Source organism: Bison bison, unplaced genomic scaffold (assembly GCF_000754665.1).
Source record: "Bison bison bison isolate TAMUID 2011002044 unplaced genomic scaffold, Bison_UMD1.0 scf7180017864492, whole genome shotgun sequence".
In the NCBI taxonomy this organism is placed as follows: Eukaryota; Metazoa; Chordata; class Mammalia; order Artiodactyla; family Bovidae; genus Bison; species Bison bison.
In genome coordinates this window covers 10,894,408-10,908,613 of record NW_011495051.1, presented here as the reverse complement: position 1 = coordinate 10,908,613, position 14,206 = coordinate 10,894,408, and the positions used below count along the sequence as shown (strand labels likewise).

Genomic DNA, 14,206 nt, shown 5'->3' with positions numbered 1-14,206 from the left:
ATTTGGGAGCCCAGAAAAATAAAGTCTGACACTGTTTCCACTGTTTCCCCATCTATTTCCCATGAAGTGGACCAGATGCCATGATCTTCGTTTTCTGAATAATCATCCAGTTGCTTCCGTTATTTATAATTTCACGCCATACACCTGTCCACAGAGTGTGTCCCAAAATATTTGGAATGTGTATCTGTATTATTTTATAGATATTGTCTGTTACTCTTTACAAATTGCCTATTCAAAGATAACAGGTTTGAATGGAACAGCATGAAAATCATCTGCCAAAGATGGTGCCATGTACTCTAATAAAGACTCTTCCATTTTTTGTGCATGCCACCAGGCAGTATACTATCTTTTAATATTCCAAATGGTCAGAATGTCTCTATGGTCATGGTAGAATGAGAGTTTTTATATCAGACACTCTGGTAACAAATTTCTTTGGTTTGAATTTTGACTGACTTGTCAGAGGTGAAGTAGTTTGCCCATAGTCACCAACCAATAATCCAAGGCCAAGTTTGAAATCACTTCTAACAAGAAAGATCTTGTTTTCCCATTACACCATCCCTCCAGAAGATGCAAGTATCTTTCCTCATCATTATACTGAATCCTTTTATCATCAGGCATTATTTCATTACTGTGCAAAAGCCTTCAGCATGTTGACCCTCTGGAAACTGAGGAAGTCTTACTGGAAACACCCTGTCTTATTTCCAGCCATGTGTCATTATTATTTCTCACAAATATGGTGACTCTGATTAGGAACCAAGGGGTCCAGGTGGCAAGGATCAAAAACACTGGTCTTAACTGCTAAGAACTTGCATTTAAATTTAGACACATGGGTGTTCCAGACATTTGTCAGATAATAATGCATGCTTTATCTCTACTCTGCTTACATCAGACACAGTTTTCATTTTTGTTGTACAGACTTTGGGATGTCATGAGAACTGTGAAACTTCTCCCATCCTACCAAAGACTCTATGAAAGCCTCCTTGTCCCAGTTTTCAGTGGTCACCTGGGAATGTATTTAATTGGTTATTTCTCATAATAGTCGATGACAGGATAGGGGTTTGAACAGATTTTCAAACAAAATAGAAGCAAACTTAATGAGATGTTTTTCCCTAAAATAGGTTGTCATTCAGTGGATTCCATAAGAAAGATGATCATTTCAAAGTGTATTAATACTAAAATGATATGAAAGAGAACAACATAGAAAACAAGTCATTTTATGTTATAGCTAATAAATCAATCATCGATACTGACAGCCTTGGTTGAGTGGTTCGTACATGCTAGGCACCCTCCTGTGTATTTCACAATGGCCCACCAATTCGATCCCAACAACCTTATAAGACAGCTAGCATTACGGCCTCAACTCTAGAAATAAAGAGCTAGAGACCCACTGCTGCTAAGTCACTTCAGTCATGTCTGACTCTGTGCAACCCCAGAGATGGCAGCCCACCAGGCTCCCCCATCCCAGAGATTCTCCAGGCAAGAACACTGGAGTGGATTGCCATTTCCTTCTCCAGTGCATGAAAGTGAAAAGTGAAAGCGAAATCGCTCAGTGTGTCTGACTCCTGGCGACCCCATGGACTGTAGCCTACTGGGCTCCTCCATCCATGGGATTTTCCAGGCAAGAGTACTGGAGTGGGGTGCCATTGCCTTCTCCGTAGAGACCCACACACAATAGCAAAATAACGACAATGATGATGATGACGACTAACAGACTACAGATAATCGCTTTCCTTAGAACAATCCTCCATGAATGCCAAGGCTATTTCTAATATCCAACACTTGCTTCAAGTGTAGAACTTACTGTGCAACCAGAATTTAGTGAAGTGCAGGCAGTGAGTTTATTATCCAATCAGCTCTGCTAAATGTGACATATGCATTCTTAGAAGTCACCATGCTTTGCAAAATTACACAATGAAAGTACTAGATTTATGGGGGAAATTGGGTTATAGGTACACTTTAAGTACAAGGAGACTTTGGACTGAACATCAAATGCAAAACAGGGTATCAGAGGTGAAAAGGTGAGCAAAGGACATGCCCAGGGACAAGCAGGCGGGGCCGAGTACACACTGTGGGAAAAAGGACTGGTGAGCAGTGTCGACACCTTGCATATTTGATTCTAGGCTGTGTTCCTTCTGCCACTAGAATGTGGCTCCCTGACTACAGAAAGAATGCTCTGCCACTGTTACAGCGGCCTGTGTGGCTACTTGGTAGTGGCCTACCGCTGTCCACCACTGTGGATACCTCTGTATCTATGGGTTTCACATCCATGGATTCAGCAAACTGCAGGTGAGAAATATTTGGGGAAAAAAAATTTCCAGAAAGCTCCAAAAAGCAAACTTTGAATTTTCAGCATATTGGCAACTATTTACATATCATTTACGTAGTATTTATGACTATTTACATAGCATTTGGGCTTCCCAGGTGGCACAGTGGTAAAGAATCCACCTCAATGGAGGAGATGTAAGAGACACAGGTTCTTTCTCAGGGTCAGGAAGATCCCCTGGAGAAGAAAAGGGCAACCCACTCCAGTATTCTTGCCTAGAAAACCCCATGGGCAGAGGAGCCTGCTGGGCTACAATCTATGGGGTTGCAAAGAGTTGGACATGACTGAGCAGCAGGTGTGGCATGGCATTTACACTGCATCAAGTATTATAATTAATCTAGAGATGATTTACAGTATACGAGGGTACATATATGTATACTGCATCATTTTATATAGGGACCTGGGCCTCCTCAGATTTTCGTATCCTCAGGAGGTCTGGGTATCAATCCCTCATGGATGCCGAGGGTGACTAATCTCACTGAAAATGCAAGTGGTAAGTGGATGATGTACCAACACTGGAAAAGAAAAGTCTCTGTCACATAGCCTATCTGGAAAATACAGCTACCGGTGAATTTATACCATGAAGTCGTTAGCGACATGCACAGGAATCTCTCAAAACTGTCTTCAATTAAACTGATTCTGAAACTTTGACGAAGAGTTGGCAACATGCAAAGTTTGTTCAGGAGCAATCTAGACTTTTTGAATTTCCTAGTATTTTACCGATCAATACTTACAGGAGGAGACCGCCAATAACCCTCAGTGCAACATCTATTTATAAAGCAACAATGACATCTCATGGGGCTTTGCAGTCACATTTATGTGATAATGAACTTTTAGACCAAGATGAGAAAATGCACGGGGCAGATTTAGCTGGGCTTTTCCTGGCCCTGAATTCAGCACAAAGCTGTGTCTCTAATGGTATACTTGCTGGCACATGTCAATCAGACAGGACATGAATAGGCCTGGCTTTTTAGACCCTACATTCTAGTTAATTACTAAGACGTACATTAAAAGTTTAAAATATATGACAGCGAATACTAAGGAAGACTTATCTTAAGGTCTACACACCAATATCCTGATATAAATATTCGGCAGAATATAAATATTAGCAGCTCATATTTCATGTATACGTGTTTCCCAGGCATTGTACTAAGCACTTTCCATATATAAAATGAATTAGGTCATCAGAGTCAGCATTTGAACCCTAAACCATTGTTATCTTCAGTTTGCAAATGAGGAAACTGAGAGCCAGAGGTTCTGTTTATCAGACTTGAAGAACACTGCTTGGTAGAGAAATGTGTAAAACACCACCTGACTTGGAACCCTTTGCCCACATTTTCCTTAGTTGTACAAGCTGGGTTACACATGGTGCTTGGGAGGAAAGCCACATTCAACCAAGGAAAAGAAACTGGTGGAAATGTATTGAAGTAGATAATACAATTCAGGCTTAAGTATCCCAACACTGCGAGGCAGGGAGCTTCTTTCCCATGAGCTCAGGCCATCAAGGATGGACCATGGTGAGGCAATGAGCCTCAGACAGCCAGATGGGACAAGGGCAGTCTGGGACAGGGGATGGGGGAGGAGCTGACCCCAGTAAAGCTGTATGTGCTAGACCCCTATGTGCTGGTAAGAGAGACCAAAATCAACCACTAACACCTTTACATCTCTCAAGAAAGTATAAGGAAGATAAAGCAAAATGATATAAAATATCGAAAATCAAACAGGGTAATTCTACAATCCGCATTGCTCATTTGACAATAAGCATTGGATAAAACAGAAATAGCCTTGAGACTAAAAAATAAATATGTTGTAATCCGCCACAGATTACCACGCTGAGCTCCCTGCATCATACAGCAACTGCCCACTAGCTACCTGTTTTACATATGGTAATGTTTATGCTCACTGCTGATCTTTCAATTCATCCCACCCTCTCCTTCCCCACAAGTCTGTTCTCCATGTCTGCGTCTCCGTTCCTGCCCTGCAAATAGGCTCACCAGTACCATCTTTCTAGATTCCATAAATACGTTTTAATATATGATATTTGTTTTTCTTTTTCTGACTAACCTCACTCTGTATAAGAGACTCTAGATTCATCCACCTCACTTAAGTGGGGAGTGAGGGGCAGGGGGAGGTTCAAGAGAGGGGACATATATGTACTTATGACCGATTCACATAGTTGTATGGCAGAAGCCAATACAACATATTGTAAAGCAATTATCCTCTAATCAAAAATAAATTAACTGTTGGAATTTGCTTAAAAAAATTGTACTAAAAGGGCTTCTAGGGTGAAAACTCAGAGTCAAAAAGCAAACATCCCACCAAAGGCCAAGAAGAGAGCAACTGAGTTCCCTTCCTGGGGCTGAGCTGGGTTGTATCCCCATGAACAAGTACCTCTGGGTTCTCTGCAGACTGAGGTCTTCCTGTCTTTCTACGTATGTAACTTATTTAAAAATCCTTTCATAATACTTACTACATGCTAGGTCCTATCCTACTTTACAAATACTCATTTAATCACCACAACAACATCATGAGGTAGGGGGGCTCATGTTATCATCCCCATTTATAGATGTGGAAGCTAAGGCAGACAGAGGCAAAATAATTTGTCCCAGGTCACAAAGCTAGTAAACGGGAATTGAACTCAGATTAGCTCTGGAGTCTTCATTCCTAACCACTCTGCAACATAAAGGATTAAGGGACAGAAATTTGTCCCTTAATGGTCAATGATATTCCTGTTGGTTTTCACAGATTCCTGAAATGTCCCCCGAAATTACAAAAATGTCAAAACAAGTATCAAAGTCTTGATAGATTCCAGCTTGACAAGAACAAAATTACAGACTCCATAAAATAAGCAACTTTGCTACTAGAGTCCTAAATGACTAAGAGGTCTTTCTTGAGAAAAAGCATGTATGTATACACAGACCAGCACAAATATTTACATATGTATAAAGTATACAAGTTATGTATATAAGTCATAAACTCAATAAACTACAGATGGTTTCTTCAACTGCAAAATTTGCTTTTGAGTGGAGAAATAGAAGGAAAGCTTAAGATCCCATGGGTCAGTTTAGATCCCTTTCTTTCTTAGACTGGCTAATCCATGGTTTGCAAAGCCCTTATTAGCAGGATGACAGCAGTGACCATGGGGGACAAAATGACAGCGTCTAAGTTCATAAACCTCTGTTTCAGGGTAAGACTTTCTTGGACAGGGTGGGCAGCAGGGTAGAATGGAGATGAAAGTCTAAAGGTATTCTAATAGGAAAAGATGAGCTTTAAACATATGGTCTAGTTCACAACCAAAAGGATCATTAATTCAATATTGTTGTCTTTATATTTTACATTTATTACGCATTATACAGTTAACGGCTGCCAGCTCCTGTAAAGCATTCAGAAACACGCACATTCAAATTAATGTTTGCTGGAAAACAGTATTCCTTCCAGATGAAAAGCAAAGTCTCTTTTAATTTCTTCTCCAGAGACCCAGATTGAAGAACTAAAGTCAGAAATGGCCAGGCAGCTAATAGATCTGATGGCAATCCCTGTATATTTAGAGAAAGGCTGTCTGACCACTGAGTCATCAGGAGGAAGAAGGTGCCTCTTATCCAAACACAGGAGCTCATCCACTGTGTGCTTCTTAAGTGCCTACTGTCCGTCAGCACCGCAGGCACAGTGACACCACTACCCATCATCACTGCCTTCACTGAACTTGTGGCTCAGTTTGAGAGATGGGCGTTCAGATGATCAGGTTAGTGGGTAGAGGATTACAAACAGGCAGCCATGACCTAAAAACAACAGTGTTTTGAAGGCCTGTATGTAGAAGAGGGCAGCAGAGGACAAGATGGTTAGATAGCATCACCGACTCAATGGACATGAACTTGCGTAAAACCCAAGAGATAGTGAAGGACAGGGAAGCCTGGCGTGCTGCAGTCCATGGGGTCACAAAGAGTTGGAAATGACTTAGTGACTGAACAAATGTCATTAAAGAAGCTGGCTGAGAGTTAAGGTCGTGGGGGAGGCAGGCTGGAATGGATGTTCTAAAATGTAGAGGAACATTCCACACAGAAGGAAACAATAATAAATAAAAATCACACACCTGCCTGTAGAAAAGTCTGTGGTTGAATAAGCATAGCATCTTCAAGAACTTAAGGAGGGCCATGTGGATGAAATCCTGGGGAGAGAGGAAGGAGAGAGGTGAGGAGAGTGGTGGACAATTAGTCTGAGAAACCAGACAAGGGGAAAGACCATGTGGGCCCTTGTAAAACCCATTAAAGATGGGGGATTTTATCCTCAGACACATAGGAAGACACCGTTGTGGAAAACCATGATCAAATGCATTGTCAAGAGACTAGGTTTTCCACTGATGTAAAAGGCTATAGGAACTGGTCACTTGAACTTTTCTTTTTAAATGTACTTGAAATGTACTAATTTATTTACCTACCTATTTTTTACCGGTTTATTTATTTATTCATTTATTTTCAGCTTTACTGAGGTTATCACTGATTAATACAAATTGCATATGTTTAGGTTATATAACATTTTTTAAGAGGTACACTGTGATGATGTAATATACATATGTAGATATTGTGACATGATTTCCACAATCAAGTTAAGGAGCACACCCGTCACCTCACAGTGAGTCTAGGCTTTAGAAGTCATGAAAACCACAGACGTATCTAAGTGAATGGTGGGCTATGAATCATGACAAGGCACTTCATAAATGCAAACGGACCAAGTCAAGCTGTCTGTAGCTTTCCCCTTACTGATCTTACTCTTCCTCATCCGCTTCAACCCTCATCTTTTCCACTTTAGGCAAGACAATGATATAACACAGTGAAGAATGAGTGAATGGGTGGCTCTACTGATTTCTCAAGAAGCGAAAGAACACAAGGACAGCTGCGAGCACCATCTGAACTACACATAACACATGTCAGGGCAAGGTTTTGTAGCCCCTTAGCAACTCTATAAGCCAATATCACTAGGTCTTGGTCTTGCCCATTGATGCTCTGTAAACCAGAATGAAGCAAGAAGGGCTTACTTTCCAAGGAAACTCAGCTCACTACTCTGTAGGCATGATGAAGGTGAATCCTTTCAAAAAAAAAAAAAATACAGAAAAATACATGTGTTGACATAATGACTTTTTCAAATAAGGTCCCAGGGTATCTGTGCAGTAAGAGATCATGTAATGTTAATTGTTTTGTTAATGTATGGGGGGTAGGAAAAAACTACCCCTTACTCGAGATTGCAAATATGACCTTCCTGGTTTCATATCCAGTTGCCATTCTGAGTAAAGGTACTTCAGATCTGATGCAAGGTTGACGCTGAACCTCTACAAAGCAGACTTTCCAGGACAGACCTGCACTCAGAGCTACCCTATGACTTTAAGCCAATGATATTTATGTGTAAACTCGCCAAGAAATGTGCAGAGCCATTCTGTCTCCCCAGGGTTTATGCTTCCTCTCCCTGTCATGGTCGTGCTTGGCATCACGTTAGGTGTTCAGCCTCCCTCTGCAGCCATTTTATTTGTAATAGTGTCTTGTGTGTTATGTCTCCTAGCTCTACATACAAACCACCACGCTTACAATCTCCATGAACCTAAGTGCATCAGTGGCGCTGGGGATGCTATACATGCCGAAAGTGTACATCATCATTTTCCACCCTGAACTCAATGTCCAGAAACGGAAGCGAAGTTTCAAGGCAGTGGTCACGGCAGCCACCATGTCATCACGGCTGTCACACAAGCCCAGTGACAGACCCAACGGTGAGGCCAAGACAGAGCTTTGTGAAAATGTAGACCCAAACAGTAAGTACCTCTCCTTTCCTTCTGTCTCCTCATCCTGCATCTGGAAGCTCTGGCAGATGTGGTGTATGCTTGCCTTTCTTTGGAGAAAGGCCGTGCGCGCTCTTGTCTTCTCGGCTGGGTTGCCTTGGCGAATGCTGCCGTTTGCTCCTAAGAGTGTGCTCACCACCTCCTTTTTGCTCCCTGTCGGGAAGCAGCTTTCAGAGGCTCTGCTTCAGATGTGTGAAATCTCCCCCATCCCTGGCTTCTTATCCTTTGGTCCCAAGCCCTCCAACTGACATCAACACAGCTGTTGAGCCGCCTTCCTTGTTCCCTTCCTCTTAGGGGATCAACTTCCTGCTAGGGAACCCCGGACACCCCATGGAACTGTAGCAATAGAGATGAAATTGAAATATTTAAGAACTTTGGAAGCATAATTTCTTTCCACTGGAGCATGAGTGTGGAGAAACTTACGATTCTTTACTAAGGAAGCCTTAGTAAAGAAAGCACATCAGATATTTAATGGAACAGGCAAACTTCCATCCAGGTACACAGGCCCAGACACCACCATGCTAATGGCCTCCCCATGTGGGAAAGCATCTGCCAGATCATTGCAGAGGAGTTTTAGCCCATGAAAAATAAAGTATTTGAGGTGAGATTAAGCAGGAAATGCCAGATTTTATATCTTTGTGGCTTGTCTGCAAATCCTGCATGGCCTTTAGCCATCCCTGCAAATGACTGCAAAGAATATGGACATACAGACGCTAGTTTGTTTAAAAAAGGAAAAGAAAAAGAAAGACAATTTTAGCCGGATTTAAATGCTTAAAATTCCCACTTGCTAACTTTGTTAGTACTATGGTGGTAAGAGTGAATTGCAAATTAAACATACTACTTCCAGGATTGGTTTTCCAAGACAACACTTCATAGGGCTACAAAGAGTCGGACACAACTGAACCAACTTAGTGCGTATAGAATGAAGCAGATTGGTATGTTCATGATGTTTCCTGTTTTATTTAGAGGAGGATTCGGGCTAGCCATTAAGCCATTCAAGACTCACTGTCCAGTTATGACCTGATTTTGTTGTACCCAAAGATTTACTGCCAAGCAGAAAGCAATTCCTGTTCTGGATACTCTGAGGTACTCCTTGATGCTCTACAACTGAGATCTTTAAAAACCAGCAAACAACTGAGTTTGGCCCTGATAGCTTTTGACAATAGCCATACAAAGATCCATGATCTCAGCCCAATCCATTTCTCAATAGTTAGCTGAATAAATACAGTGAATGCTTGAAAGTCTGTAGACAAGGAAACAAAGGCCCATTACCAACATCATGGGCTTCACTTAGATGTTTCAATAGAAGAGATTTGGGGACAGGGGAGAGGAGGGAGAAACCATGGAGGTATAGGCTCTGTTCTTATGTGTGCAGAACAAACGGTCAGTTCCAGGAAGGGGAATAGAGAGAGAATCACTGTGACAATCACTGGGGTATAGGAAAAGACTTTGGGTTGAGACAGACCTCAGTTCAAAGCCCAGCCACTCCACTCAGCAGCTGTGTGCTTTGACAATCACTGAGTTTTCCTCAAGCTCAGCATGCTCATGTATTAAATGGAGATAATAATATCTAGGTCATATGCATATCATCATGTCTCAGGCATCTGGAGATATGTATGTCAATTGCATGTTAATTTTCTTCCACTTCTGAACAGGTAAAAAGGTTAAAGGCATACCAAACACCACAAGGTAGATGAAACTGGCCAATAAACACTTCCGTGAACATATTGATGTATCTATTTATATGTATTGTTAAATATACTACATGGTTATACGTCTATAGCATTTGATTCTAGGACCCCTTGCAGGATTTGCATTGTACAAAACCCTTACCCTGAAGATGCTCTAATAGCAGTGTTACATTTATATTTGTGCAGACATACACATTTAACAACATATGGCCAATACTGATAAAAAGAAAACATGATCAAAAGTCTATATGTATTGAAAATTAATGATCAAATTAGCAACTTTGAATTGGGATAATTAATCTAATACTGCGCTACTTAAAAATAACTAGCTTTCAAATAACATTTCTACTGTTTCTAGCCTTTAATGATGAGGATCTACCCTTGTTGAGGCTGTGTGGAGTATGCTACTGGCTGTTAAAATGTTCATATTCACATGACCCTGATAATAACAAAAACACATCTGTTATCCTTTGAGATAGACATTAAATAGAATGCTCTGGGTGGGAGATCTCTCTTACTCTTCCTGATAACTCTGTAGGCCAGTGACCATTGTTGTCCTTTTACTGAAGAATCCCAGGCTCAGGAAGATCAGGGACTATCACCAAAGTCCTACACCACATAGCAGGGCAGCTTGGTCTGAAACCCAGGTCTGATCCCAAACCCACGCTTGCTGCTCTCTGCCGCTCTGTTTCCCACAACATGAGTGATATGTGATAATCCTAATGCAGAAATTCCTCTTTGGGCTTCTCTGTTTGGCACTCCAGCTTGCATATACAGAATATGATGATGTCTGGTGGCCGACTCTGGTGAAATGTGCTGTGGGACGCATTGCTGTTTGCTGTGTTGTCTGCAAAGACAGGAGCTCAAAGGAGGCTGCCTGGGTAGAGGCCTCATCTGACAACTCAAAAATCCAAGTATCTTAATTACCTGTGTCAGTCATGACAATCGTTCTATTTGGGATTCATCTGATGCCTTCTCCTTGAAAAAGTTTTGTTGGGTTTTGTCATTGTTGGTATTTTGGTGTCTACACAGAACAAAGATAAATAGTTCAAGGAGGGCGGGGGGGAAGAGATGAAATCCAAAAGAGCCTTTGTCTCACAATAAACCCAAAAGATGTTTTAAAAATTATTTTAGTTATTTTGGCTTTGTGTAGACACTCCCTGAAAGTAACCATCAATAATGTGCCCAGATATCATCTGAATTATAGGAGGAGATTCATGTACCTCCAAACATTGGGGTTTCTGATGACCCAGCTCTCAAAGGTCCCTAAGAAAAGTCAGAAGACCTTTTCTGCACAAAATCTGTCCAGTAGAGTTTTCTGCAATGATGGAAATGTTCTCTGTGTTGTCCACTGTAGAAACCACTGGTCACATGTGGTGATTCAGAACTTGAAATATGGCTACTTAACTGATGAAATACACTTGAAATTTTTACTTCATTTTAAATAAATTTAAATAGCTATCCATGACTCCGAGGACTCCATCGGAGAGCAGAGCCAGAGATCATAAAAGCAAGGATTTCACTCTGGGACACTCAGTTTGAGCCCATTCTGGAAATACCTCCCAAGGTTTTAGCAATGATGCTGAACTGGGACAAAGTCAACTTAACAGAATGAAATATGTGAGGTAAGACAAAAATGCAAACCTATAGTTACTTTAAATGAGCCCTAAAGAGCCATTAAGATGGAAAATGGTGACATCATAGATAGCCATTATATCCGGAAAACCAGTCCCTAGTAATAGAAAAATGAGTATATAGAGAGAAAGAAGAGTAGTGAAAATTCAATCAATGAAAACAGACCAGGCTGTTTTGATGAGAGAGAATATTATTATTGCATTACTTAATACAAAATGTAGCTCCAAGTCATGTCAAACTTCTGAACTTTGGTAACAGAGACAAATAAATTACTGGCTGAAAGGAAACTTTCTGGTTAAAAAGAAACAAGTAAAAGCACAGACCATGGGCCTGAAGAAGGACTCTCTCTCCAAAGGGAGAGTTCTGCCTCCTGTTCTCAGAGGGAGTGTGTCTGGAAGGATGTTGAATTTATAGGATGAGCTACCTTCCTGTTTCCCTAAACACTTAGTCTCAGTGTATTTCAGTCTTCACTGTTTTCATTTTTAATCATTGCAGTTTATCATCTGGCGCATGCTCACTTCTATTCATCCAACTCCATACAGCAAGTATACATCCATATAAAAATGAATTTGTTGGCATAATATGGGCAGAAATTAAAGCTGCCCCCTACACTGCTTGATTTTTTTCCCCAAGAAATTTGGTTTTCCTCTTAGGTTGCCTCTTCAGTTCAAATTTCACTGCTTAAAAGAAAAAGTTATTTCTGCATGGATTCAACAAAAAGTAAATCTCAAAAACTGTCATGCATCTCTGTATTGCTGCCATATGGAATATCCAGAATTGGGTCGATGCTGGTTGGTTTCTGAGCTCAGATGAAAAACAGCAGGGGGTCTAAGGGTGTAGCTCCGCCACTTACTGTATTTTTGTTTATACAAGCCGTAGTTCTGCTGCTAGAGGACCACGAGTGTGTGACCTAATGTGGGGAGCTTTAGATCTGGCCACCTTGAAGACTTCTCCACACCCCTTCTCTGCAAAGAAGGGCACCTCAACCTCTGGTTCTCGCACCTGCATCCTGAGTTAGGCTCGTCTCTCCCAACTTTCTCTTGTTGACTGGGCAGATATATGTTCATGGCAAACTTGAAGATGCCAGATCAACTGGAGGACTTGGTTCTTGGCTTATTTATGGCCACCAAGACCTTTTTCCAGTTGGATGAATAATATGAACCGAGGCAGCATGGCTTTATTGAGATGGTGGGTAGGAACTGCTACCTTCCTCGCCTGGTGTGGTCAGAATCAGAAGATGCTCTGTGAATTATCCTCTGATCAGATGCTTTCCTTGTAAAGGATTGCAGTGCACAGAATGAGCAGCCCTAAGCTACCTGGTTCTAAACCACCATCCATTTTCTAAGCCAGTGCCCCAGCCAGTGCAGAGAAGCTGCTCAAGTACCCGGACTGGTTACAAATAGTTTATTCTGGACCTTCCTAGTGATTAGAGATGGCAGGAATGTGGACAGCTGGGGCACACCGCCTTTTTGGATATGGGGCGATATGACTGATAAACTGACTTGGAGAGAGAAGCTGGACACACACTGTGCAAAAGATTAATTTAAGACAGTGAGCATATTGTGATGAAGCACATTTTAGAAGAATGGCCTTTTACTACCAAAACAGAAAATCAATAATAAGATTTTAAATATAAGTTTGTATTCTGGTCCTTTGTTGAAAATTATCATTTTGCATATACTTAAGGAAAATATATAAATAAAAACTTGTGCTGCTCAATAAATCCCTCAACTGCTAGAAAATGGATGAGGGGACCACAATCTTCCCAAGTAACAATGCCAAGAAAATTCTGGAACATGCTCCTGTGCTGTGTCAATTAGTGATGGCTTTTGTTTTGTTTTGCTTGTTCATTTGTTTGGATCCCTGACATTCTCTACATTATGTTACTTGTCTCATTCTTCTGGACTAATCATGCAGGTCAGCATGAAAGGTCTAGGCTGAGTCAAAAATAGGATATCAACAAGAAGAAAAATAACCTTCTGAGCAGGTAGATACATTATTTTGGAGCTGGTTCCCTCACCTGCTTCACTTCAAGTAAAGTCCAAATGCTTTAAACCATAAGCCACCCATACTCCCATGTTCAGAGGTACCTGAATTGTGGTCAACTGGTCTACCAAAAGCTACTGAACCCACTGAGAGAGTGGGCATAATGTCTGTGGTCTCTATCGCAGCCTCTTCTCCAAAAGGAGAGAAAAAAGAATAAAAATGAATATTGTGTGCACATTTATTTTATACATACCTATATATTTACTTTTCCTGTAGACTGTATACCACCAGTAAGAAAGAGTGTACAAAAGTCTGTTACTTGGTACACTATTCCACCAACAGTATAGCTTTTGCCTGCTTTCCAAAAGGTAAGAAACATCTACTTTTTGTTTATTTGTGTGTTCTTGTCTCCACTGAGAATTAGAAATGTTTCCATGAAAACTGTGCATGATGACCTCAAAATCTATGTATACAAAGAAATACATTTTCAAAGATGTTTGCTGAGTTTAGTGTAGATGGCTGCTGTGGGTCACGTGTCTGGTTTATTTTCTGGAGAACAGGTGATTGGGTGTGTGCATATGTGTATTTCCTGAACCAGATTCAGTAATGGCAGGTTTGGTGCTGGTCACTCTACTTTAAAAGTCTCAATGGTGAGAGCTTATTTTTATATGTATTTGTTCATACTCTGGTTTGAGAAGACAATATGGAAAACTTGGATGAGAAGGTAAAGCTTAGTAAAAATATTTG

At 40.9% G+C, this 14,206-nt stretch overlaps 1 protein-coding gene across 2 annotated transcripts in view; it reads left to right on the top strand.

Moving 5' to 3' along the window:
- Positions 1 to 14,206, top strand: part of GRM7 (glutamate receptor, metabotropic 7) — a 942,809-nt gene that overhangs the window by 881,431 nt on the left and 47,172 nt on the right. The window contains exons 9-10 of one of the 2 annotated variants that reach the window (XM_010828417.1): positions 7,874 to 8,120; positions 13,736 to 13,806. In XM_010828417.1, the coding sequence (XP_010826719.1) occupies positions 7,874 to 8,120; positions 13,736 to 13,806 (318 nt within the window). Of the gene's footprint in view, positions 1 to 7,873; positions 8,121 to 13,735; positions 13,807 to 14,206 lie in introns of those variants that run through there. The other variant, XM_010828418.1, reaches the window with a different exon arrangement.